A 24851-nucleotide genomic window follows, 5' to 3' on the forward strand; every position below is an offset into this window, starting at 1 on the left:
ATCTGCCACTGTGTTCTGGCATAGTGAGAACGTTAGCAAGAAAATGACAAGCAACTCATCTGGTCTGATGATGATGGAACCATCATAAGACGGTGCTAAATTGAAACGAGAAATATTACCCTACGTTGCCAGAATACAATAAGGATTGTGGGCATGAAACCCGTGTTAGTATTTGGGGTGTTCTGTTACAATTAGTATGGAAGATGATGTTCCCTCCTCTCCTCATGATCAAAGTTCAAACAATCACAACAGCTCAAAATATAATACTACTCAGAAAGGCTTGACCCACACAACAATAGCTCAAGAGTAGAAGACAATACAACCAACATGAAATTAACTGGAATCGACTACATGTTTAGTGAAGCTAGTAATAATTCAGTTCACAGTGGGGATCGACAGATGGTTGATACATTACTCCATGAATACACACTCTTCCAGGTCAAATATGGCCCCATTTTCTCAGTACCAACTTCAACTTCCGTCGGATAAAATACTAGTCAGTATTACGTTGTTGATGCTAAGTAAAACCTTTCTCTGACGAGCATGTTTATCTGTCTTTCTTCTTACTGTCAACGTACGGATACTTCTGGTAAATGAATATGCTTGTCATAACAAGTGGCAGTGCCACCAGGCAATGCAGTGATGGCGGCTTCCCATCAAATATAAACTGGAGTAATGCAGTTACGAGGAGAGCCGAGACAATCACAAAACCCTGATAAGAAAAGAAAAAAAGGATAGTTCAATTTTTCGGACCAAATGAAAGGAAAGTGTATTCCATTTAGTGGTATTTCAAGCACTTGCCTTTTTAATACCTCCTGCATATGATGTGACAAGACCAACAAGAATCCCACCGACAGCATTCATTAACACTGGTATCTGAGGAAATGAGTGAAGATTACTATTGAGGTTTAAAGATTCATATAACGTACAGCATTTTTCATACTTTCCACAAATCATCTTTTGAATTGAAACTATGTACATTTGGATATATTACAGATGCACTTTTAAATTATTGCGAAGATTTTTCCAAGTGTTCCTATATACAGTTAACTCAAGTAAATAGCATGAAATTGTACCACAAAGGGAAGTCAATGGTCCTTCCTGCTCATGAATGGCCCAAATCATCATTTGAAATGAAAGTGTGTGTATTGGATATGTTAGCGATGCTCTTTAAATCAGTTCAAAGATTTCTCTTTTACCTCAAATGATTAGCATAAGATTGTAGTATCACAAAGGGAAGCAGTGGCCATATGACTCGCAAATCAATGGCCCATTTCTAAAGACTACAAAAGGGGCACCGCATGTATAAATTAGGAATCAAGCAATATTAGTAGTAGTTTAACAATCTATTATGTCCTTGCTCCCTGACACATTTTCTACTCAACGCCCTATGTCATGCCATCTGGCCATCTCTATTGAAGTAGTTACCCATATTCTTCCACCGTCATAAACAATGGCAGTAGCAGAGACTGAAATCCCTTTGGGTGCAAAGTGGAAACAGATTGCAGATGAAGTTTTTGATACTTAGCCAATCCCATAACGGACTATTTAAAAAAAAATACATGACTGGCACAGTGTTCAAAGTCAGAATACAATCCAAAAGGGAGGACATAACTTCATGCCTTCATCAAAAAGGGAGGCAGGAACTAGTTCAGGTGTACTGTCAGGTTTTGTCGCACTTTACTTAGCCATCTCAATTCCGGTTTATTTTATGCAACTAGAATATATTATGATTATGATCTTATGGGTTTGTAATGCATTGTACTGATTTTGTTTTGCTCAAATTGACCTAACAGCAAGAGGAAACAAGGCATAACAAAATAACAAAGAGCTCACCACTGTCCATAAAGTCCATTCATGGAAAAAACCATATATTCTCAGGGCTTCTCCGTCTGGTGACTGAAAGGTACTTGCCAACAAGCACATACTCCCAATAAATGACATCTCGATAGTCATCATGTAAGATGTATGCTTTTTAACCTGCAATTGTTGAAAAAATGTTAATGGTGGCGATAAACTCCTTCCTGGAAAGTAGAATGACAAGTCTAACCTGAGATGCCCACTGACATAACGAAGAGGCCAAACCAGACAACACAGATGCAACAGTAACAGGAATGATTCCATAGAGTAAGACATAATCAGAGCTACCACCACTTGCACCTTTCCTGCTACTCTCCCCAATGCTTAAAAGGACAGCCGCAGTGATTAAGAGGGCTAATGCTAAAATTTGTTTGGGTGATTGTTTTTGCCTGCAAAATGACCCCAAAAGAAATCAACCAAATGAGTATGAAATCACTCCAGATAGATATCTATCCGCAGAGTGAATAGAAAAGCAATGATACCGAGGGTACTACTAAGCACCCGCCAACAAGTTATTAAGAGAACGCAATTACACACGTTTATTTGCCCGTAAAATAAATTGCCAAGATTTGTTCTGCCCCACATGGATTAAACCAATGTGATATGTGGAACACAAAAGACAGTACACTTACTTCTATAAAGAAAGAGGCAACTCCTTAAATGTATGAAACACAAGCATTAATCAAGGAATCAGTCGAATCAGAATTCTGACAATTAGCAGGGAGGTCAAGTCTGCTTATTTCATCCTTTCTCAAGGAGTACTACACAATAGCAACACAGAAATGGGCATAAATATATCAGCCCAAATACCAGTGGTCGTATAAAATAACTTGGATCCATTGCCGCACTAACCCTATATTACCCAGGGTTGAGGATAAAACACCTTCTGAGAATTTTCACTTTATAACCCCACCACCAATTACAGGCAGTTTGTCAAAATCCTTGAGATAATTTACAGCTGAAGGCCAATATTTCTTCAGGCATGATTATGTCTTTCTTTTTTGCTGGCTTGATTTCATCTGTTGAAATAGTGTCATGGTCCATTCAAAAATATATCCAATGTTCACACAGGTATCCGGATCATCACCTACGTTCCGGTTTAAATTCTATACCTAAAGCAGTGGTCATAGTTTCATAGATTGTTACCATAAAAAAAAATACTTGAAGGCTTAACAGTATAGCGTGTTAAATTTGCGATGCTGTGGTAGGACTAGGGTTCCTACCAGGCCTCCGGCGCAGATTGTATGGGCAAGGACGAGGGGGACGAGGGCTTGAGCGGGCGCGCCGGCGGACAGGCGCCGTCGCGGCTAGGGTTTAGAGGCGGCGGCGGCTAGGGTTCCGGCTCCTCAGGGAGCCGGGCAACAGAAGATGATAATATCTTTATTGCCTGATTTCAACAGTGTCTTACAACTAGTATTTATAACTTTAGCCTAAGATAACTTGCCTAAAATAACTTGCCTAAGATAACTTGTGGGCCAAGCCCCTAATACTAATGCCCGGTGGGCCTCTTCCTAGTATAGACCAAACCGGTCATAACATCTCTCCCCGCCTGCGCAAACAGCTCGTCCTCGAGCTGAAAGTCTGGATAGTGTTGGTGAAAATCCTCACGCTGCTCCCAAGTAGCCTCCTCCTCCGGAAGGCCCGCCCACTGAACGAGGACGAACCAGACGCCACGACGGAGCTGTGCCTGCAACACCTTTGCCGGCTCTGGAAGAATGCGACCATCGGCGGTTGGCGGAAGCGCTGGAGGAGCCGCCGGTGGCTCGCCACGAAAAGGCTTGAGCAGCCCCACATGGAAGACGTCGTGGATGCGAGCGCGGGCTGGAAGTTGAAGACGATAGGCCACCTTCCCAATGCGCTCCAAGATAGGGAAGGGCCCGGCGTAGCGAGGCCCGAGCTTGCGCTTGGCGCGCGGGTCAAGCGACTGCGTAGAGCGGTGGAGAAGACGCAGCCACACCCAGTCACCCACCGCGAACTCCGCCTCGCGATGATGATCGTCGTAGTAATGCTTGGCCAGCTGCTGGGCCTGAAGGAGACGCTGACGGACCTCAGCAAGCATCTCGTCGCGGGTGCGGATAAGGTCACCCGCAACCGCTGCCCGAGCCGTCTCCGGGTCCACCGGTAGTATAGGCGGGGGTGGTCGACCATAGACCACCTCAAACGGCGTAGCGCGCAGGGCGGAGTGATAGGAGGTGTTGTAGCAGTACTCCGCCCAAGAAAGCCAGTCCACCCAAGCGCGAGGCCGATCACCTGTCACACAACGCAAATACATGGCAATGACCTTGTTAACCACCTCGGACTGACCGTCTGTCTGAGGATGGAACGCCGTACTCAGGCAGAGCTGGACACCCGCCATCCTGAAGAGGTCGCGCCAGACATGGCCCGTGAATACAGGGTCCCGATCACTGACGATCGAAGTAGGGAACCCGTGTAGACGGACAATGCCGTCGAAGAAGGCCCGGGCCACGGACGCCGCCGTGTACGGATGGCCGAGTGCGATGAAATGGGCGTACTTGGAGAAGCGGTCGACCACCGTGAGGATGACCGACTTGCCGCCCACCTTGGGAAGGCCCTCGATGAAGTCCATGGAGATATCCGCCCAGACCTGAGACGGCACCTCCAAGGGCTGAAGTAACCCAGCCGGCCGCAGGGTCTCCGTCTTGTTGCGTTGGCATGTCTGACAAGACCGAACCCAGTCGCGGACCAAGGCGCGATCGCCAGGGATGTAGAAATCGGCGCGAAGACGATGGAGGGTTTTCTGCACACCCTCATGACCTGCCGAGTGGGCGAGCTGTAACACCTGGTGACGGAGATCATCATGCGCCGGAACAAAGATCCGGCGCCCATGGAGAAGCAGACCGTCAGAGAAGCGCCACGGCTCCTCCAGGTCGCCGGCCGTGAGCTGCTGCCGAAGAAGGACGGCGTCGTCGGCCGTCGCAGTTGCGTGGCGAATGTCGGCGAAGAGACCGAACGTCGGCCCGGAGCGGATGCACAGGACCGCCCCGGCGGACTCGTCGACGGAGGGAGTGATGTCGGAGTCACGACGGGACAGCGCGTCAGCCACGGTGTTAAGGCGGCCCGGCCGATACTCGACGGAGAAGTCGAAGCCGAAGAGCTTGCTGATCCACTGGTGTTGTGGCACGGTCGACAGCCGTTGGTCCAGCAAGAACTTCAGGCTGTAGTGGTCCGTGCAAATGTGGAAGGACCGTCCCCACAAGTACGGCCGCCAATGACGAACGGTCTACACAAGGCCAATGAGCTCCCGCTCGTATGCCGCCAGCTTGAGATGGCGAGGAGCGAAAGGCCGGCTGAAGAAGGCGAGGGGTCCATCGCCCTGATGAAGCACGGTGCCGAAACCAGCGCCCGAGGCGTCACAGTCCACCACGAACGGGCGGTCGAAGTCGGGCATCTGAAGGACGGGGCCCGTCGTGAGGGCCCCCTTGAGGGCCTCGAACGCCGTCGTCGCCTCGTCGTCCCAAGCGAAAGCGTCGCGGCGAAGCAACCGCGTGAGGGGCGCCGCGATGAGCCCGAACTCCCGGATAAATTTCCGGTAGTAGCCGGCGAGGCCGAGGAACCCGCGGAGAGCCCGCGGCGAGCGAGGTGTCGACCATGCGGAGACGGCCGCCACCTTGTCGGCGTCCATAGCCACCCCGTCGGCAGAGATGACATGGCCGACGTAGGCGACGGTAGGTGTCCCGAACGAGCACTTCGAGCACTTAAGGTGGAGGTGGTGCGCCCGAAGCTCGTTGAAGACGATGGCGACGTGCTGGAGGTGCTCGGCCCAGGTGGCGCTGTAGATAAGAATGTCATCAAAGAAAACAAGCACAAACCGCCGTAAGTAGGGCCGGAGGACGTCGTTCATCAAGGCCTGGAAAGTCGCTGGGGCATTGGCGAGGCCGAAGGGCATCACCAAGAACTCGAAGTGGCCATGGTGGGTGCGAAACGCCGTCTTGGCGATGTCGTCGGGATGCATACGCACCTGATGATAGCCCGACCGGAGATCGAGCTTGGTGAAGAAGCGCGCCCCATGGAGCTCATCCAAGAGCTCGTCGACCACCGGTATAGGGAACTTGTCCTTGAGCGTGAGCGCGTTCAGGGCGCGGTAGTCGATGCAGAAACGCCAAGTGCCGTCCGACTTGCGGACGAGCAGCACCGGGGTGGTGAAGGGTGACGTGGAGATCCGGATGATGCCCGCGGCGAGCATCAGGGCACACTGGCGCTCCAACTCATCCTTCTGCAGCTGAGGGTAGCGGTAGGGCCGAACCGCCACGGGAGGGGTACCCGGCATGAGGTGAATATGATGGTTGTACACCCGAGCGGGCGGAAGACCCCGTGGCTCGTCGAAGAGGTCGCTGTGCTGCTGCAGAAGGGATCCAGCAGGGGTTGCTCGGCCTCCGAGGACGCGGCGCCCCCAATGTCGTCCCACCGAATGCGGCGGCCCAGCCGCCAGAACGTCATTGTGAGCGCGTCGAAGTCCCATAGGATGGGACCGAGGGTCCGTAGAAAATCCACCCCGAGGATGAAGTCGAAGCAGCCGAGGTCGATCCCTGCGCAGGTAATGGAGAAGTGTTCGCCACCAATGGAGATGGGTACGTCACGGGCGAGCCCATGACACCGGAGGCGATCGCCGTTCGCCACCGTGATCCACAAGCGCTCCCCGCCCGTCGTTGGAAGGGCTAGCCGACGCATGGTCGCCTCGGGCAAGAAGTTATGGGTGGAGCCAGTATCCAGCAGTGCCACCAGCCGCTCGCCATGGATCGTCACCGGCAGCGGCATGGTCCGCTCGCCACGGATGCCGGCGAGGGCGTGGAGGGAGACGACGCACGCCGTCGCCGTGGGATCCGCGGGCGTGTCCGCGGCCGCCTCGGGTGGTGGTGTCGCATCGGCCGAGTCGTCCGCCTCGGTGTAGTCGACCGTCTCCAAGTAAAAGAGGCGGGGGCAGACATGGGTCGGCGTGTAGGGCTCATCACAGTTGAAGCAGAGTCCCTGACGGCGACGCTCCTGCTGCTCGGCCGGTGACAACCGGCGGAAAGTCCGCGTGGTGGCCGGGGGCGTGGTCGTCGCGACTGGAGGTGGCCGGCCCGGTGCTGGGGAAGTCGGCGCTGGTCGACTGGGCTGGCGGCCGCCCCGTTCGGGCTGTTGCTGCAGTGCCTGGGCCCGCTGCTCGAAAGCTCGGGCGTAGTACATGGCCGTCTGGAGATCGGGGGAATCCCGGAGCTCGACGTCCACGCGAATATGGTCCGGCAGGCCACCCACAAATAACTCGGCGCGCTGAATCCCAGAAACGCTCGGCGCGTGGCACGCCAGGGCCTGGAAGCGGTCGGCGTAGTCCTGAACCGTGGAGGTGAACTGTAAACGGCCGAGGGCCGCCAGGCGGCTCCCGCGGATAGGAGGCCCGAACCGGAGAAGACAGAGCTCCCGGAAGCGCTCCCATGGTGGCATGCCGCCCTCGTCCTGCTCGAGGGCGTAGTACCAGGTCTGCACCGCGCCGCGAAGATGATAGGACGCGAGCCAGGTACGATCCGAAGCGAGCGTCCGCTGCCCGCGAAAGAACTGCTCGCACTGGTTGAGGCAGTTGAGCGGGTCCTCCGTGCCCTCGTAGGTGGCGAAGTCCAGTTTGGTGAAGCGAGGGGGTGTCGGACCGCCATGCCCGGGGGTTGCTGCAGTCGGCGGCAGCGAGTGTGCTGGGTCGGGGATCTCCGAGGCGTAGGTCGCCGAGCCGGAGGGACGGTCAAACCGGAGGGAGGGCGTCGGGTGCTCCGGCGCCGTGGTATACACCGGGCCCGGAGACGAGCCGGCCGCCCACGCGGGAATTGGCGACGGTGATGGCGGAAACTGCACCTGGTGCAGGGGCCGACCCGTGGGCCTGGGTGCGGGTGGTGATGTAGTTGACGGTGGCGGTGCCTGGAGGAGCTGCGGCGCCGCAGCCAGCGTCGAAGTAGCCGGCGGAGGCGCCTGGAGAAGCTGCTAGGAGGGGCCCCCCAGCGGTGCGGTGGCAGCCGGCCACGCGGACCAAGGGTGCCCCACGGTCGGGTAATGCTGCAGCAGCAGCGGCGGCGGGGGCGGCCCTCCGTAGGGCGACTGGAAGGCCGGGGCGGCCCATGGGAGCGGCGGCGGCCCGTAGGCGGTGGTGGCGGCGCTCGGCGGCGGGGGCTGGTTCTCGGCGAGGTAGAGGCTGATGCCCTTGACCGCCTGGACGAGCTCCCGAAGGGTGCCCGAGACCTCCTCGGGCGAGAGGATGGGGGCGGCTCTGCCGCGGTGGCGGTCGGCGCTGTCGGGGTGGCCGTCCCGGATGTGAGCGCCGACATGGACGCGGACGGGGCTGGCGGCAGCGTAGGCGAGGCGGTGGTGTTTGGCAGCGACGGCGGTGATGGAGGAAGCGACATGATCGAGCTGGTGTCTCTGAATACCAAATTGGTAGGACTAGGGTTCCTACCAGGCCTCCGGTGCAGATTGTATGGGCAAGGAGGAGGGGGACGAGGGCTTGAGCGGGCGCGCCGGCGGACAGGCGCCGTCGCGGCTAGGGTTTAGAGGCGGCGGCGGCTAGGGTTCCGGCTCCTCAAGGAGCCGGGCAACAGAAGATGATAATATCTTTATTGCCTGATTTCAACGGTGTCTTACAACTAGTAATTATAACTTTAGCCTAAGATAACTTGCCTAAAATAACTTGCCTAAGATAACTTGTGGGCCAAGCCCCTAATACTAGTGACTGGTGGGCCTCTTCCTAGTATAGACCAAACCGGTCATAACATGCTGCCTTTCCATGGAGCTATGCTCAAGACAAATCAAACTTAATAGCATCAAGCTACAGTTACCAAAATAAGCAAGAAGTGGTTGTTCATGCAGCGTGATGACATTACAAATCGAATACTATTCATTCAGAAAGTCCAAAGTATTGCTTTGCCTACATTTTCATGGTTAATGCATCACAGGATCTTCAATGTTGTCACTTGTCAAGACTTAACAGTATGTAATTCAAATAGGGTAATCAGCATACCCCAAAATAAGATATGTGAAGAATGCTGTGAATAATAGCTTGGTCTGGTTAAGGATTGAAAAGGTCAGGGAATCCAAATTCTTGTATGATATCTGCAACAGGCTATTCTGAAGTGCATAGATGGCAGCAGGAAGTCCTGATGCAGTCAGTGATCCAACAAGACTCCAATTACTGAATTGCGCCTTCAGACTACCCTCTGCCACCAATAAAATGACCGCGCATATAACCTGTACACATGTATACAGAATGACAGAATGTCACGGTAAAGAACAATCTAGGTTATATAATTATTATCATACCTTTAAGAATTCAATTGCAAGAACTAATGAAGTCACTATGACTCCTTGCCTGCAGCAATATAAGCAACAAAATGGGTTAAGCACATCCAGATAGTACTTTGTTCGACTATTTCGTTAGTAGAAGGAAATCCACGGTCCAAGATCATGAAATACACAACCTGGCTCTAAGGAATTGTTAAAGGGCAATGCCCAAAACTTAACTGTTAACTAGTGCTGTTTTACAAGAGTATTACATCATTAACAAACAGAGTATGTGTCCATTGATTCATCAATTGCCAACAAAGCCATTTCTGGCACCATAGTGACTGAGGGATCTGGCAAGAACTCAACTGATGCAGTTTTACATATTACATAAATATTAAATTATTAAATATTAGCGAACTATGTGTCCATCTGATTCATCAATTGTTAAGAAAACATGTCTGGCAATTTGATTGACTGAGACAAAGTGTTAAAAACTGCTTGTTTAAAAAATCACTGACCACAGGTAGTACTGGTTTCAGATCATCAGCCAGTGGGAACTAGTTTTCTTCTCAAAGGTTCTTTTTTGTCAAAATTTAAACATTAAATACCGAGTTTTGATTGACTTCTGGGTAATTATTGACAGGGATTGTCTGTTTTAATTCAGGCATTCAAAGAAATTCTAAGCATTTCGGGCATAGAATCATTTCCCAGGTAGTCACCAGGATCAAGAAATTTTCCTATTCAAGCACTTATGAACGAGACATCCTGATCGACCCCCATAGACATCAAAAAGCACAGGCGAAACCTGAAGGGAGCGCAAATGGGCCGGCCCCATCTAGCAAGCACAATTGAGCGTATTTTTGTTTTTTGTTTTCCCTTTTTTGGAAAAACTGGCTGTTGGATGTTTTTCTCTTCGGTTTTCTTTTGGGGTTTTTTCAAAAAATGTTCGGTGTGTTCTAAAAAAGTTTCATGTGTATTAAAAAAATGTTCAGCATCTGATAAAAAATGTTTAGTTTGTATTAAAAAATGTTCACCATACACTAAAAGAAGTTCACTGTATATAAAAAAATGTTCAACTACAACAACAACAAAGCCTTTAGTCCCAAACAAGTTGGGGTAGGCTAGAGCTGAAACCCATAAGATCTCGAAACCAACTCATGGTTCTAGCCCATCAATAGCTAACTTCCACACACCCCTGTCCATGGCTAGTTCTTTGGTGATATTTCGGTCCTTCAGATCTCTCCGTACGGACTAATCCATGTCAAAGTTTGGTCTAACCTGACCTTCCTTGACATTATCAGCACGCTTTAACCACCCACTATGCACTGCAGCTTCTGGAGGCCTACGTTGAATATGCCCAAACCGTCTCAGACGATGTTGAACAAGCTTCTTTTCAATCGGTGCTACCCCAACTCTATCATGTATATCATCGATCCGATCCTTTCTTGTGTGGCCACACATCCATCTCAACATGCGCATCTCCGCTACACCTAACTGTTGAACATGTCGCTTTTTAATCGGCCAACACTCAGCGCCATACAATATTGCGGGTCGAATCGCCGTCCTATAGAAGCTGTCTTTTAGCTTTTGTGGCACTCTCTTATCACATTGAACACCAGAAGCTTGGCACCACTTCATCAATCCGGCTTTGATTCGATGACTCATCTTCATCGATATTACCATCCTTCTGCAGCATCGACCCCAAATATCAAAAGGTGTCCTTCTGAGGTACCACCTAGGCACCTACCCATCAAAGCTAACCTCCTCCTCCTCCTCATCCCTAGTAGTACTGAAACCGCACCTCATGTACTCAACTTTAGTTCTACTAAGCTTAAAACCTTCTGATTCCAAAGTTTGTCTCCATAGCTCTTAACTTTCTATAACCCATGTCCGACTATCATCGACTAAAAGAATAGTTTGGTTTGCATTGAAAGATGTTCATCGTATATTAAATAAAAGTTTGATGTACATTAGGAAAAAGTTCACAGAGAAAACTATCAAAAAGGAAAACAACGCAAAAAATTAAAAGTAAAAAACCAAACCAGGAAAAAAACAGAAGGGAAAAAACGAAAAAAAAATTAGAACAAAAATGAAAATAAATAAATAAAAACCAAAACAGAAAAAGGAAAAGAAAAACACTAAGACAAAGGACGCCGATAACTGCCACACGTGTGGCATATACGACATGCGCCCACACACCGTGTGTGGTGTGAGCAGGAGGCAGCCCACACGGGCTGTGTGTGGGCGGACATTAGAATTGCCCACACGTGTGGGCGCGGCTACTTCGTGCCACACGCCCAACAAATACTACTCATCTCCACCCCGTGCGTGTGGCACGAAGCAAAAATGCCCACACATCCTGACGCAGCTACGTTAGGTACCCCGTGGGATGACGATTTAGTTGCCATCCTGGTTGGCAGATGTAGTCATCCGGGATGGCAAGTGTAGTTGTAAAAGCATGGCAACTCTATCTGTTTTGGTTAACTATAGTTGTCATGTCCAATTTATGGTAGTTGCCGCGTGTAATCAAACCGTAGTTGCCGTGTGTGATTAACTACTTGTCACATATGGTCAAAACAGTAGTTGCCATGTGTGTTTACCTAGTTGCCACGTGTGGTCCAACCATAATTGCCATGTATTGTTAATCACAGTTGCAATGTGTGTTTATCTGGTTGCCACGTACGCGCAACTGCAGTTGCCGTGTAGCAAAGAATCACAGTTGCCATGTGTGTGTACCGAGTTGCCACGTTCGCGTAACTGCAGTTGCCATGTAGCAAAGAATCACAGTTGCCATGTGTGTGTACCGAGTTGCCACGTTCGCGTAACTGCAGTTGCCATCCACAAGGTAGTAGTGTCGTGTGGGCGAAAAGCAGTTCGCCCACACGCGCATGACCTAGTTGGTGGCTGTGTGGGCGAAAAGCAGTTCGCCCACACAATGCAGCTGGCAAACAGCATGATGCGGGCGTGTGGGCAAACTCTCCAACGCCCACACACCAGCCCCGTCCTACGTGGCATACCAAATTCACCTTTTCGTGTCAAGATTCGTGCAAAAGACAATGAACGATGATCCAGGCGTGTGGGCGAATTGGGTAACGCCCACACGTGTGGGCGTTAGTGTTTTCGAAGACAAAAACCACAGCAGAAAGTAAGAGGGAAAAAACAAATAAACAAACAGATGCGGACGCGCGCAGCAAAGCCCCGGACTGGGCCAGCCCACTGCACCTCGCTGCAGGCGAAGCCACGACTAGTTGACGCCCACGGGTTTGCCCTTACGAACTCTGCATCTAGGCTTATGATTTCATAGAAGAGGATAACATCTGAAAAGACAGCTTACACATCACTGTTTCATGAATAATAAGATCGGACTATTGAGTTAATTATGATTTTATCACCAGATCCCTAAAAAAACATTGTATTACCCAGGCACTGTCAGGTGCCAAATAACAAAATCTGATGGCATATATATCCACTCAAGACTCAAGTAGCATAACACCCTAAACATAATGAGCATTCTGCTAACCGGATGCAGCCTGAAACAATCATAAAGCCATCAGTCATCACAAGCGCATAACAATCTGCATCCACCCAACCAGTCCAGGCTAGGCTGTTATACCAATCTGTTGAACCCATGAAGGTGATGGTGTCATTCGTTCTCATCATTACCTAGTCGACACCCTGTTGCTCAACTCTATAGCCTAGTACATGTTTTTGGCAAATATTTTCCCAAACACCACCACATAAAATTCCCCAAATCGAACGGGAACAGCACGAAGGGACTGACATACAGCGATAGATGCCGGAGTAGCCAAGCATTAGAGATGAGAGAGTAACTTTGAGGGCGAGGTGATACGAAGGTGCGCGGCGTACCCGACGCAGCGCTTGGAGATTAGGGGCTGGGCGCCGTACTGCAGGGTGAGGAGCGTCAGGCAGAGCGCTACCTTACGCCGGCTAGGCGCGGCCGCCGTCGGAGATGGCTTAGAAGCCGAACCCATTCGCCCTCGCCGTGCCCGGCTCCGATCGAAAACAAGTTCGGCTGGATTGCCACTTCAGCGGGTTACTCTAGGCACTGGAGGGGGACGATGGCTGGCCGCTGCCTATGCGGCGTAGAGTCGATACGGAAACTCGGTGCCGAGGCGAGGTGGAGCCTAGCAAACCAGGGGTAGAAGGGAATTCGGAAGCGAGGTCGGATTTGGAGGGAGAGGGAAATTGGGGATCTGGACTTCTGGACTCGAGAGCATCTCCAAACGACTGCTCTAGAATAAATAGAGCATTTGGAAAAACTATTTAATGTATCAAAAAGTAATTTCAGGGCATCATAAAATTTTCAACTCCAACAGCTGCCCTAAAAAGGAGCCCTACAATGGGACATCCAATCTATAATTTGATCATTGCAAATTAAATTCAAATACTCAAAGTTTTAAAAATGCAAACTTAACATAATTGGATTACAAACATGCAAACTTAAACCACGAACAACTACTCGCCATTAAGATTGTCCTGGTCAATGTTGGCATCCTCGTTGGGTTGAACCTTGTCGTCCGACTCAACCCTTGATCACCCTTGACGGAGGGCCCGCCTTGTCCTTCTTCGCTGGCTTGTTGCGTTACACTCAGAAATCGTACACCGCTTGCACGAGGTGCGGACTTTCCGCGACGAACCTTGCCATAGTCGCCCCCATCGCTCTTCGAGATGTCGCGCTGCTCCATGACAATATGAATTCCCTTCTTCTTAGGCTCGACTTAGCCTCCAACACATTATGCAAAATCGCGAGCGGCGAGCTTCGTCGGGTCAAACGTTCCAAGCCAATGCTCGGTGGCGTAGCGGGCGGACTGCCACAGCCAAACGCCGTGGTCGGCAGCGGCGCTAGTGATCGATTCACACGAGGCCGTGGGACGGCGAAAGGTGGATCCGACGACAGGGAGGTGCAGCGGTGGCGGATTTGGTGGCAACGGAGTCACTGGAGGGCATGTGGCGGCACACAGCTGCGTAGGGGAGCGGCCATAGTGGCAGACGGAGGGGCGAAGGAAAACGAGGGACTCGGTGGCAGCGCAGGAAGGAAAAGGACTGCGGGTGCGCGGCCGCGCAATGTTCCGAACACACGTGAATGCGGTTTTGATTTTGCTGTAACCGTACGTGATGTACTTTTGCAGCACAATGGTCTGTTTTCTAGGCTGCCTCAAAATGTGACTACATAAATTTGCATATGGGACAACTGTTGGAGCAAATTTGCATATGGGAGAACTATTGGAGCCACGATTTTAGATATAAAATGCACCCCAAAAGAAACGGTTTTTTGGGCCGTTGACCTATTTAGGGCTGCTTTCTAAGGTGAGCATTGAATATGGCCTTTTTTGCATCCTAGACAAAGCACGGCGGTCCAGATTGCCGGAGCATCTGGGCTCAGGAGCCAAATCGCCATACAAGTTCTGTCCGAATCTGAATACCCGTTTGGTCTCTGTTACAAGAAAAACTTTAGTCGAACTTTCACTTATCGAATTACTCTATATTCTATTGCAGTGCAGTAAATAAACTGAGGAAATTTTGAAACCAAAAGGTATCAGGTTCCCATCCTGCACACTGTAATTATTATTTTCAGCGCTAGCACTAATCCTGGAAAATTCCTAGCTCTTTGCAACGCTCTCATAGAACAAGATGTAGCCATGATCGCTGTTGCCAGAATATTCGCGAGAAGAACCATAGAACGTTTGCAGGGTTGACTCCTGAATTTTGTCAACACTGTCATCGTCAAATGACAGCCAGTGGTCGCCGCTTTTAATCTGGCTTACATAATGTCCGTGGTTGGCAGCGTTCCCAACGTGGACTACCACAGCAAAGAGTGAGTATTCGCAATCCACATCATCAGAGGCACTGCTCAGCTTCAGCTCCATGGGGTATACCACTCGGTATGACAGTTTCTTGTGCTGACTCAGCTGTTCAATGAACTTGAAGCGCTTTAAGTGGATCACCAATATTTGTGGCGCCTTTTTTATCTTCATTCTCTTCTGTGCTTCTTGCAAACTGCACAGTGCACCACAATTTCAGTGTTAAAAGGAAATAAAGCAGCACAAACGGTCTTTTCACTTATGGTAGTTCTCGACGCACTTCTCTGTCTAGGGAGGACCAGGTTGACAACCTATTGAGCAGAACATACTGAACAAACAGACATCTGAGGCACTGAGCAATCATTTTAATAACTAAATATATACTCCCTCCGTTCCGTATCTAGACAAATCTAAGACAAGAATTTTGGGACGGAGGGAGTAGATTATATACATACAAACGATTATGCAATATGTACGAGGAACAAAAAACAAAAACTTGCAGAAAACATAACAAATTGAGACTGTTAACCTTGCCCGCAATCTGAGTGCAAGACAGCAGCAACGTCAAGTTTTTTTTTTTGAGAAAATGGATCTACAAGCTCCTCTTTAAGAATAGTCCCTCCATTCCCAAATGTAAGTCTTTCTAGAGATTCCAACAAGTGACTACATACGGAGCAAATTGAGTGAATTTACACTCTAAAATATGTCTACTGTTGTAGTCCATTTGAAATATCTAAAAAGACTTATATTAAGGAACAGAGGGAGTAGTTGTTTTGAACGTATTTACATATAGCTAAGATTTAATTTGGTAAGTTGATCCATTCCATAAGTAGCGCCATAACGATTTAAACTCTTGTTAGCAATTTGATGCGTAAAGCCTCTATTGTTGCTCTGAGAGACAGAACATTAAGGATCAAAATGACAATGACATAGAACATTGTTACCTGCAGCAGTTGTCACAGAAAAACTTGTCCTCGGCATTTAAAATCTCGGTGGAAAAGAAACTCTTCAGGCAGCTTGTTAGTGAACTATTCTGTTCAATGTCTATGCTCAAATCTAAAAATGTCTCATCCTTTGCGGTGACAGTCTCACACATCAGGCACTTTGTTTCATTGGTCAAAATACCCTGCAAATGAAAATGGTGATTATAAGCACAAAATTCTTGGAAGAAACGCATTCTTGCATTTTAGCGACTAGTCACCTGAAAATTCTTGTGGACCCATGTAACCAGCGGCTCCCTTCGAACTTCATTGGCTAAATGATAAACTTCACCATTTGCCACCCCTCCAGGGGATGTGCTTTCAGGAGAATCCTTCACGGTACTAAACTCTTTTTCCAGAATATCGACAATCTCATTCAACAAAAAATTCAAAAATTCATGGGCATCCTACAGAGAGCAAAGAGGAGTTACTTATGGAACAATTACTCTTTTATATCCCTAATGTTAAGAGTTATATATACTTAGCCATGTAATATAGTCATCGCATATTCGTATAAGGGGTTTTCTGCATATTTAACACACATGTACGTGCATATATATCGGCATACGGCCTCATGGAAATACAAGTTACGTATTTCCTCACATTGTATTGGAGCTTAGTGTTTCCTGACGGTCAATTACATCTCATTTTCGGTCTTCAATCAAATTCTCCGGATTCTCCATACCACGCATCCTCCAATGGCCACATCGAGCCAATCCTTAGGTACATCCCCGTGGATTGTTGATTCGGGAGCATCTTTCCATATGACTCCCGATTCTTCCGCTCTGTCATCCATTAGAGTTCTAGATTATTGTATTCATGTTCTTGCCGCATATGGTACTTCTCTTCCTATCGCTAGTCATGCCACTCTTAGCACTTCATCTTTTCATGTTGCTCGTGTTCCTCGACTTACATTGCAACTCTTTTATATTGACCAGATTACTCTCTGATCGTCGTGTTATTCTTGTTGTGCCCTCCCTCCCTCCCTCCCTCTCGGTTGCTTCTCACAACATGCACAAGTAGACAAGCTGTTTTGGTGACTTGCAGGCAAATCTTTTATATTTTTGATGCACTAAAAGCTTCACTTTTGGTGCTGCGATTGCTGCAGCTGGCTGGGTCAAAAAGTTTGACTTAGGACAATCCTAGAACTTCAATTATTTTGAAATGGAGGGAGTACCATCACTATAACACTGGCCTATGCTAATGTGAAATCTATAAATGTGACGGTGCCATATGATCTCTTATCTTATAGCTTACCCTTCCCAGTATATATATACATTGTATAGAGGTTGCATCAATTAATTCGGACCGGAGGGAGTAAGTTATATTATTTCCAGATTATGCCACATTGACTATCATAATGATTTGGTTGCAAATAAACAAGGTGATCTGATAATTGTCTGATTTGTATTGTATTCTCTTATTGTTATCTGTATATACATTACCTTTTGTAAGTATATATATACATATATAAATGTATTTCCTTCATATGTAGGTGCTTTTGTAGGTTCATATGTAGGCCTTGCTGCTGGCGTTGCGGCTGGCAGGAATGTGGACCCAGGAGCTGCGGACGGTCGCGGGCCTGCCTCGTGCGGTGGCCCTCGTCTCCAGCGGCGCCCACCTCCCTCAATCTGCGGTGGAGGCTCCGGCGTGGCAGTTGTTGAGGCAACGTGGTCGATTCCCCGGCGGCGGGTGCCTTTGGCGGCGCGCCGGCCTGTGTCGTGTGTTAAGAGTTTGAGTTGTGCACTACATGCATAGTTTAAAAAGGCGCGCCTAAGCGAGCGCTTAAGCACGCCTAGGCTCTAGGCGTTGGCAAAACGCATTGCGCGTAACTATGCTTAATCTGCGCATAATTGCGCATAAGCATACACTTTGGTCAGTAAAGCGCAAGGCGGTGGCAAAACGCACAATTTACGCCTAGCGCTTTTTTGAACTATGACTACATGTAATCTTAAACTACATCTATCTCTTCCCTCCTGTATCTATCTTGTACGCTACGGCAAGGCTGTGTTGCCATCAATAAACAAACGCACACGGGTCTCCCAAGGGAGAGTAGGAACGCTTCTTAACCAAATCTTACATCGTGGTGTTTGTGTGGCGCCTCGCAGTGGACCCTTGCTGGCACTGCTCCAGCCCTGGCGGCCTCTAGACCTGCGTTCTCCAGTGTTCGTGGCTTGTCGGTGTCCTCTGCCGGTGCAGCTCTAGCCCCGGCGATTCGGTAGCCCTGCTCCTTCCAGCTCACACAGCTCGTCAACGTCCTGACGGCTATGCAACTCGGATCTACACTCTGCAGTCCTAGCTTGCCGGCGTCGCTGGTCGTCGTCACTTCCCCTGCGCCGATTCTCTCAACCTCGCCGCACCACCGACCCTGTACACCTCCACGCCTCGCTTGATGCCAGATCCCTTGTCGTGTTTGGTGGTGCCAGGTGCCACCTTCCGGCGGCCAACCCCCCTCCAGACATGGCGGCTCCGGCCTACAGCAGCTTCCTCATCTCAGATTCTGCATCCGGAGGCTATGGGATTGCACAGAATCAGGCCAAGGAGAAGTCTCTGCTCGGCTTGCCAATGCTGGCAGCGACGCTCGCGGGTGTCGTTTTCCTTCTTGGAGGCGCTGCCACGGCTTTCATCTACGCCCCTTTTCGAGCTCAGGGGAAACCTATGTCCGGTTCTATGGACCGGATGGCGGCAGCGGTGTGGCGTCGTTCTCCTTCTTGAAGGCGCTATCTTGCTCGCTCACAGTGTCCCCTGAGTTGGTTTTGGTGATGTTGGACGTCTTGCTAGTTCGGCCTGCCTCCCTTGTTCGGGGCTTAGTGAGTCCAGCTGTGTAGTTTCCTCTGTTCAGGCCGAGCATCCCTTGTCCTCTACTCCGGGCACCATGCTCACGCTTCCTTGCATTTGTGCCATGTGTTGTACCCTTATTTGTACTCATTCTAATTCCTTCTATTATCTGTATTCATTCTAATTCCTTCTATCAATGAAAAGATACGCAAGCTTTGCATATTCATGAAAAGATAATTGCTTAGTCAGTGTTTATATATGCATACATTAGTCAAGCTTTGGTTTTCATCTCCTTTGTATACAAAAATGTATTCCACGGTCTACGTACTGGTTTGCCTGGTGAATGATCATGTGAATGACGGGTAGCGCGCAGCTAATCTAGTTACCAAATAAATAAATACCTGAGCATTAATAAGCTTTGTAAGCTATCTGCAAGTTACCTGGTGCATATTACTACGAAACAATTCATTCTGTTTCCTCACTCTATGGACAAAACGTTTTGGAGAAATAACACCAGTCTTTTTCTTCGATAGGCTTATCTGCAAGTTATGAGTAACCGTTGTTACTAGACGAACAAAAATGTGCAGAAGTTTCAGGTAACATGTGCAAACCAAATAACATCATGCTCATGAAATCATAAATATGGAGAGTCATTAGCTACTAGAAACTAATAACATGTCTGCTGTCTTACCTTGGTTGCAGGTGAGTTAATCTAAGAAGTCATATTTTTACGAGTTAAGACAGTTATACGAAAAAATTATTAAAATTTTCAGCAAGCACCATGCAAAACTGACAGCTGAGACAAACCAAATTAACTACGGTACTATCTAGTATCTATGACTATAATGTGTCCAATCACTGCCCAGAAAGTGTAAATAATGAGAAACCACTATTTATATTCTACTCCCTCTGTTCCTAAATATTTGTCTTTCTAGAGGTTTCAACAAATGACTACATACGAAGCAAAATGAGTGAATCTACACTCTAAAATATGTCTATATACATTCGTATGTGGTAACCATTTGAAATCTCTAGAAAGACAAATATTTAGGAACGGAGGGAGTATAATATAGTTTTCTCAGGTTCAAGTACTCTTCCCCAAATCAAACACATACATGCGCGAGCACACAAAAAACTGCCATATAGTGAGGAAAAATTTCAGTCCGGATTGTCAAGAAACAATGTAATTTTATTACTCCCTCCGCCCCATAATATAAGAGCATTTTTGACACTAGTGTAGTGTCAAAAACACTCTTATATTACGGGACAGAGGAAGTACTTATTAGTGCTCTTAGTACTCCTCCATCACTCAATATAGGACGTTTTAGATACTGACACGGTCTCAAAAGTATCACTTTAACTGCTGCCTGCTTCTCTCACTTGTTATAATATGTCATAATTGACTTTTTTGTAAGAAAAAAATGGACGCCGATATCCACCACATGTGTGGCATAATAGGTATTCGCCCACACACCGTGTGTGGCATGAGCAGGGGGCAGCCCACACGGGCTGTGTGTGGGCGAACAGTAGAATTGCCCACACGTGTGGGCGCAGCTACTTCGTGCCACACGCCCAACAAGTACTACCCATCCCCACCCTGCGCGTGTGGCACGAAGCAAAATATGCCCACACGTCCTGGCGCAGCTAAAATAGGTACCCGCGGGATGACGATTTAGTTGCCATCCGGGATGGTAGATGTAGTTATCCGGGATGGCAAATATGGTTGTAAAAGCATGGCAACTCTCTCTGTTTTGGTTAACTATAGTTGCCATGTCTAATTTATGGTAGTTGCCACGTGTAAATGTGTAATCAAACCATAGTTGTTGTGTGTGATTAACTACTTGCCACATATGGTCAAACAATAGTTGTCGTGTGTGTTTACCTAGTTGCCACGTGTGGTTAATCACAGTTCCCATGTATGTTTACCTGATTGCCACGTACGCGCAACTGCAGTTGTCGTCTAGCAAACGAATCATAATTGCCATGTGTGTTTACCTAGTTGCCAGTACGCGCAACTGCAGTTGCCATCCAACAACGTACGACTGTCGTGTGGGCGAAAAGCAGTTTGCCCACACGCGCGTGGACTAGGTGGTGGCTGTGTGGGCAGAAACTAGTTCGCCCACACAGCGCAGCTGGCAACCACGTGCTGTGAGGCGTGTGGGCGACCTCTCCAACGCCCACACACCGGCCTTGTCCTACGTGGCACACGAAAACTGCCTCGGTGTGTCAAGATTCGTGCAAACTTAACTGTACGGTGATCCAGGCGTGTGGGCGAGTTGCAATGTTGCCACATGTGTGGGCGTTAGTGTTTCCGAAAAAAAATCTAGAATGAATTGCTGCTACCACTTTATTCTTTTGAACAAAATCATCATAACTTATCAATCACCAAAAAATATAGATTATCAAAGTATATTTCAAAAATTTGTGGATCCCAGTTCATGTGAACATCTAGATTATTTTTAGTTTCGACATACTGATGGTCAAAACTACGAATGATTGATTACTTGATTTGTTGGAGGACCTGCTATCTTTACACCACAGATACAAAAAGCATGAATGGATTCTTCAGTTTTTGCTACCTCTGCCCTACTTTCTGTCAAACCACAGTTTATAACCCTCTGATTAATGGAATCAAATAGCTCAGTCATTAAGTTGGTTCTGCTATCCATTAATTTCTATCAGAATTCTAATTACTTACCATAATCTCCTCTAAGAATCACCAAAAAAAACTAAAAAAACTGACTCCCATTCCCTTCATGACTTGACGACACAGTGATTTGAACCGTGTATGAGAAAAAAATCAATCTATTGGTAAGCATATATTTTTAGTAAAACCAATAATCTTCAAGATTACCATCTTTAAATTTTATGATGACATGGAATCCATGTGTGCACTGACTAGTTAGTGATAGAGTGGGTACCCTAATTGATTTTTTAGAGCAACAACCTATCAAATGTAGCAGTATATCAGCTAATAACAGTATTTGTATTTTCACCTGCGCAAAAAGATCTGCCAAGCAGGTCAACAAATTTTCCTCAGCATCTCCTGGATTCCTGTAATTTGCATAATATTCCAGCAACTGCTCCCGAAACGGAATACAATAATAAAGTGCCTGAAATAAAAGTATAATTTGGACATATTTAATATAGTACATGACACACCGATAACTGCACAGTACTTGTAGCAAGCATGAACGGATGGTCTGGGTAAAGAACCAATAATTTATTAAAATAACAAATGACAACAGGAACCAAAACTGAACATGGATAACAAATAATTGAAAACGGATAATATTTTTCATTTGTATAAGATGATCCTGATCAGAAAACAGTGAATGCTATCAACAGTACTAGGCAAAAGGCCCACAATAATACATCTATGCTAACAAATAGGCAACACAGGGATGTTAACCGTTGCTTTGTGTCAGGAATAACACTTCCCTTCAATTATATGGAAACAACCCCCTTCCCTGTTAACTGCGACGAAACATTAAACAGAACCAGTGCTATTGCCGGACTCATTTTCTTCATTTTAATGGATTTGAGAATATCAATAATCCACAATCAGTAATGCCAAACAGATATGTTGTCTGATTTGTTTCACAGGATCCATTAGACTAGTCATTCATCATGCACTCTTGAACATGGATAAGAGGACTAAGGGCATATCACCCTGCTGTAAATGTTTGCTAATTCTTGCATATTTCAAACAAACCAGGGGGGTGGGGGGCATATAATGCAAGAGCACAATAAAAGTGCCAGGGTTCCTGGATTTGGAATTTTATTATATGGGAGTAGGAATACCGACATTGCAACTCTAAAGGTAAACCTGCTTGGAACAGTTAAAATTAAGGAATAACTAATATTGAAGCATATGGAGCGAAGAGTACCAAGTCATAGTTGATTCAGTGAATTATATTTTTGTATCAGGTTTTAGTAGCCGCTTAACTAGCTCACCATGTCTAAGCAAATGCCCACTGCTCGTCTACAAAAAGAAAACAGGGGTACAGGAGTAGCAAACCAGTTGGCATCAGACAGCAAGAAGGGCGGCTGGTGACGGCGCCGCCAACCGGTGGTGCCTCCAAGGCCACCAACCAGAGGAAAGCCCGCCAAGGTCACCGTGGCCGGCCGGAGGATGAGCTAGCGGAGCCAAGAGCCCGACCATTGCGGCCATCACGTCCACCTCAATCCGGAGACTGATCATAGCGGCAGGGCCCAGACACTGAGACTCATGTGGGCAGGGCGACAGTGGCGGAGCTACGTGAGGGCAAAAGGTGGCCATGGCCCGCCCAGCCTAAGAGCAAAACACTCACACTATGCATGAAGTGATGGCCAGCTCAAGAGCAATTCCCTTCAGATTAGCCTGCCCAGCCCGCCCAGTTTTTTGTTTCAAGCTCCGCCACTGCAGGGCGAGCTTAACAAATTAAACGTACTGGCTCGCAAGTTACACGAGTCGAGCCGAGTTTGAATCTGAGCTCGTTATGCTAACGAGTCAAGCCAAGCTAACTCGTTATCTTAACAGACTCTAATGAGTTGAGCCGTGGCTCAACTTGAGTTGAATTCCAGCCCTATCATCCACCATCACATCACCTGAGGAGAGGCACAATTACCTAACCATATCTATCAATGACAATGCCAAATACACAAAATTCACTAGCTAGTCCCTTGAACTGTGCCTGCCGCAAACAATCAACGATACCCTAACAGTTTCGAAAGGAACGACCTAATCAAAATAGAATGCGAATACCACCAGATTGGCACGGAACATGCAGCTAACACCACGGGCCGGTCAAAACGACGTAGTAGAGGGGATTGGGTTACCTGCAGCACGCTGTTGCAGTAGCAGGTATTGCCAAAATTCTCCAGGCCGAAGTAGTGCTCACCCTCGGGGAACTGGTCGCCGAGAGTTTTCTCGAGCCTGGAGACGCCCGTCCCGACGACTGACCACCGATCCAGAAATCCAGAGGCGGCGCTGGCGAGGGACCGGAGCCCCGACCCGACCGCGGAGCGGGACTTCTCCGCGGCCGGCAGGGCCTCCGCCGTCGGCGATCGCGCCGGTTTAGCCATCCAGGTTTTTTGGACGCCCTCGCAACCAAGCGCGCAGATGTAGCCTGTTTCTGTTAGCCGATGCTTTGCTTTCTTCAACAGGAAGGCCTTTGATGTGCATCTAAGATTTGACCTTGTTCTTAACGGAAACGGAATGGACTCTAGTTGACTTTGGTGCCCAGGTCTATGGCCCGCCCAGCCCATTGCAGAAACACTGTGTGGGGTTGAGAGTAGATGAGAGCAACTAGTTAACAAGCGCTTCTTTGATCCCTTCGATTTTTTTCACACGCGTTTTCGGCTTTTTAAATAATTTTTTCCTGGGTATTTTCGACGTTTTGATTTTTCATCGGTCTTCCTTAGTTTTTCAATTAAAAAAATTTTAAAAAATATATTTTGCGCGAAAAAACGTGTTTTCTTTTTTTTCGCGATAGTCACGGCTTTGCTTCCGCGAGGAGCATGGTTTTGCTTTCGCGAGAGTCATGGCCGTGCCTCTCGAAAATGAAAAAAAAACGTGTTTTCTGTTTTTTTTCTTTCGCGAGAGTCACGGGTGTGCTTTCGCGAGGGTCACGGCCGTGCCTCTTGGAAACAGAAAAAAAACGTGTTTTTTGTTTTTTTTTCGTAAGAGTCACGGTTTTGCTTCCGCGAGAGGCATGGTTATGCATTCGTGAGAGTCACGGCCGTGCCTCTCGGGAAGGAAAAAAACACGTTTTCTGTTTTTTCTTTCACGAGAGTCATGGTTTTGCTTCCGCAAAAGGCACGGTTGTGCTTCCACGAGAGTCACGGCCGTGCCTCCTTGGAAACGAAAAAAAAAGTGTTTTCTCTTCTTTTTTTCCGCGAGAGTCACGATTTTGCTTCCGCGAGAGGCACGGTTGTGATTTCATGAGAGGCACGGACGTGCCTTTTTCGGAAATGGAAAAAACCCGTGCTCCCGGTTTGGTTTTTTCATTCGGTTTTTTGTCCAGTTTTTCTCGTGGAAAAAAGTTCGTCAAAACCTATCAACATGGGATCTAGTTTTGAAGATCTCGACACGAGGAATCCAACGGTGAAAGTGGTTCGAGATTTGGACGCACAGTTTAAGAGATAAAATGTTTTGAATAAACGGATC

General features: G+C 48.0%; 2 protein-coding genes across 3 annotated transcripts; both read right to left on the minus strand.

The window, feature by feature from the left end:
* Window positions 1–238: 238 nt before the first annotated feature.
* On the minus strand, window positions 239–13380 carry LOC125512789 (UDP-N-acetylglucosamine transporter ROCK1). 2 transcript variants are annotated; one of them, XM_048677870.1, is made up of 7 exons: window positions 12952–13380; window positions 9157–9205; window positions 8858–9084; window positions 2051–2249; window positions 1837–1980; window positions 802–876; window positions 239–712 (listed from the first exon to the last, which is right to left on the minus strand). In XM_048677870.1, exons 1-7 carry the CDS (start codon window positions 13110–13112, stop codon window positions 548–550), a joined length of 1020 nt encoding a protein of 339 aa, XP_048533827.1. In that variant the 5' UTR covers window positions 13113–13380; the 3' UTR covers window positions 239–547. The 2 variants fall into 2 exon arrangements, with proteins under 2 accessions (XP_048533827.1, XP_048533828.1); XM_048677871.1 differs by having other exon boundaries at window positions 12988–13378.
* Window positions 13381–13495: 115 nt separating this feature from the next.
* On the minus strand, window positions 13496–23909 carry LOC125512788 (ubiquitin carboxyl-terminal hydrolase 4-like). Its single transcript, XM_048677869.1, has 6 exons — window positions 23522–23909; window positions 21697–21813; window positions 19141–19239; window positions 16144–16329; window positions 15887–16068; window positions 13496–15138 (listed from the first exon to the last, which is right to left on the minus strand). The coding sequence occupies exons 1-6, from the start codon at window positions 23765–23767 to the stop codon at window positions 14742–14744; spliced, it is 1227 nt and encodes a 408-aa protein (XP_048533826.1). The 5' UTR covers window positions 23768–23909; the 3' UTR covers window positions 13496–14741.
* Between the last annotated feature and the right edge of the window lie 942 nt (window positions 23910–24851).

The sequence above is a fragment of the Triticum urartu genome, chromosome 6 (assembly GCF_003073215.2).
Source record: "Triticum urartu cultivar G1812 chromosome 6, Tu2.1, whole genome shotgun sequence".
NCBI lineage: Eukaryota > Viridiplantae > Streptophyta > Magnoliopsida > Poales > Poaceae > Triticum > Triticum urartu.